General features: G+C 47.0%; 1 protein-coding gene across 1 annotated transcript in view; it reads left to right on the top strand.

The window, feature by feature from the left end:
* The first annotated feature begins 967 nt into the window (after positions 1-967).
* The window catches only part of kcnip4a (potassium voltage-gated channel interacting protein 4a), a 219,032-nt gene continuing 217,216 nt past the window's right edge, over positions 968-2,783 (top strand). The window contains exon 1 of the mRNA XM_048236405.1: positions 968-1,281. Within this exon, the coding sequence (XP_048092362.1) occupies positions 1,209-1,281 (73 nt within the window). The 5' untranslated portion in view covers positions 968-1,208. The remainder of the gene's footprint in view (positions 1,282-2,783) is intronic.

Below are 2,783 nucleotides of genomic sequence, written 5' to 3'. Positions count from 1 at the left end.
TTGAATGGATGAATTACATAAGGGTAGCCTACCCCGCACTTTTCAAAACACACTCAAGCTTATGGTTATTGTCCCCACCACTTCTAAAAACAAACTGACGCCCTTGCTCTGCACGCAATAGGACAGCACTGAGTCCCATGCGTTTTCCCACCAGCGGACTGGTTGGCTAGTTCAAACTTTGCCATCTCAAAACAAGCAACTTCGCGTCACTGTTGGCCAACAGCAATATCCATCTTCTTTGTTTTCAAGTAGCAGGGAATTCAAGCCAAACCGTTGCAACTCTGCCATCAATCATTATGTTATGCCCCCCCCCGACTCTATAGACGATTTGATTGGCCTGATAGAAGTTTAATTTGTTGAGCTCACAAGCCAACGGAGAGTTGCTAGACTAGCCCTGGAAGCAAATGTAATTTGCTGCCGCTAGGGTGTGTCTAGATTTCTAAGCTACCGAAATGCACCAGAATACAGGAAATCACATCAAACAAATGAAAACAATTCTGGGGAGGACCCCCAAACCCCTTCCACATATGCTGACAATTAGTGGGGAGCCCTTAATACATGTGGGCCCAGGGGCCCGAAAGTTCATAATCCGTCCATGCCTGGTCCCTACACCTGAGAACTACTGATGTACGTTTTTTTTTTACTGTACGGTATAATGCTGAATGATTTTGGTTGGCCCCACCAAATCTCACTCCAAGGTGTTTTGAAAAGTTGGCAGCCCTGAGGCACAGTGCAATTTCAGGCAAAAACTGGAAATTTGTATTGTGCACCATGTGGTTAAAACCGTTGAAATGACTACGGGCACAGCTTTGAACAGACATTTTACCATCTCCGTAAAGACTGTGCGAACTCTTCAACCTGCCCACAGAGAATCTTCCCATTTCACAACCCCCTCGCAACGCCCTTCACTTGGCGTTCAGGACGACAAACGTTATTACTGCGCGTCTGACGACTCATGGGATATCAGACCACCTCGCGCCAACTTCGCGCTACTCTTCTCATCAGCATGCGCGCTCTCGTTTCAAACAGGCGCGCGTCCACGCGATCAGCTGGAGTCTGTTGAAGTTGGCAGCCGCGAGCGCAACAACAAGTCCTACTTCCCCCGCTCGCGCGGCCGTATATTTAAAACGTCGCGGTCCCTCATCCACGCTACCTAAAAATATTATTCTAAAGTTGTCGTGCACTGCAATAGCACGCATCGTCTCGCCATGGAGAAGAAACGATTGGACAGAATCTCTGCGCGAGTGGACGCGGCAAGTTCATCGAGTGGTAGGACCAAAGGTGCATGTCTGTGTGTGTGTGTCTGTTTGAATCGGAGCTTCACCTGTTACGCATGCACGAGGATGCCCTGAAACTGAACCGATCTCTGTGGTCTGTCTGTCATGATGTACTTTTGCCGACTCCGGTAGGTTCGATCTGATTTGATCCATGGCACGCGCTTCCTGCTGGCGATCATTTAATTGGTGACAGCTGCCGCGCTCACCTCTAGCTCTCTCTATTCAAGAATTGAATGCGCGCGAAATCCGTGCCAGGTACCCACTAACTCGTGTTGTCGTCACTAAAGCTGGCTGATGTATTCTGTTGACAACACCAGTTTGGTCATTTGGTTTTTGTGTGCTGCAGGTGTATTGATGTGTTCCGTCCAGTCGCATCGGTAGGCGATCTCACACACCACACACACACACACACACACCTCAAACACCACACACACATAAGTAAATGATGAGTGTGGTGTAACCAAACACAATCTCTCTCTCTCAAACACATGGGCTCTGGTTGAGAAGTCAATGATGCTAAGTTACTATAGGAATAGACTTTGCTTCTTGTAATTCTGTTTCTGTAATTTCACATCCCGTTATTCCCGTGTGTGTGTGTGTGTGTGTGTGTGTGTGTGCGCGCGCAGCTGATCAGTGATCATCAGTGCTCGTGTATGAGACCTAATAAATGTTATATATGCTGTGTGTGTGTGTGTGTGTGTGTGTGTGTGTTGTGTGTCTGTCTATCTGTCTAGGCTACTCTCTCACACCTTTAGTCTAGGCTACTAGTTTTATGCTGATAGATCTTCATCAATACATGATATAGGAATTCTTTTGTATTAAATATTTGCATGAGTCTGAGGGTATTTTAAGATATCGGTTAGTCAGACATTTGCAAGCCTATATATTACCCACTTGATTTAAAACGATTTTTATTTGGAAACTTATGAGAAGTGCCCTTTTATCACTTGAGCTCCTGCCCTCCAAAATCTCTGTGCCTCTGGTGGAGTGTGTGTGTGTGTGTGTGTATGTATATCCTCAGCTTCTCTGGTGGAGTGTGTGTGTGTGTGTGTATGTGTATCCTCAGCTTCTCTGGTGCAGTGTGTGTGTGTGTGTGTGTGTGTGTACTGTATGTGTATATCTGCTGTACTTCCTGAGGAGGTTGCGGTCCTTCAATGTGTGCAGCAAGCTCCTCAGGATGTTCTACCAGTCTGTATTTGCCAGCGTCCTCTTCTATGCAGTGGTATGTTGGGGAGGAAGCACATGGAAGAAGGATGTGGGGCGAATTGACAGGCTAGTAAGGAAAGCTGGTTCTGTAGTGGGAGCTGAACTGGAGTGCATCACTTCACTATCTGACAAAAGGGCCCTGAACAAACTGATCAACATCTTGGGCAATGAGTGTCATCCACTCCACAGCACTATTGTTAAGCAGAAGAGCCTGATCAGCTGGAGACTTCGCTCACTGCCTTGCACAACAGACAGACTGAGAAAGTCATTCATCCCCAGGGCCATTGCACTGTTCAATGC

Source organism: Alosa alosa, chromosome 24, assembly GCF_017589495.1.
Source record: "Alosa alosa isolate M-15738 ecotype Scorff River chromosome 24, AALO_Geno_1.1, whole genome shotgun sequence".
Classification (NCBI taxonomy): domain Eukaryota; kingdom Metazoa; phylum Chordata; class Actinopteri; order Clupeiformes; family Clupeidae; genus Alosa; species Alosa alosa.
This window is presented reverse-complemented; position numbering and strand designations above follow the sequence as displayed.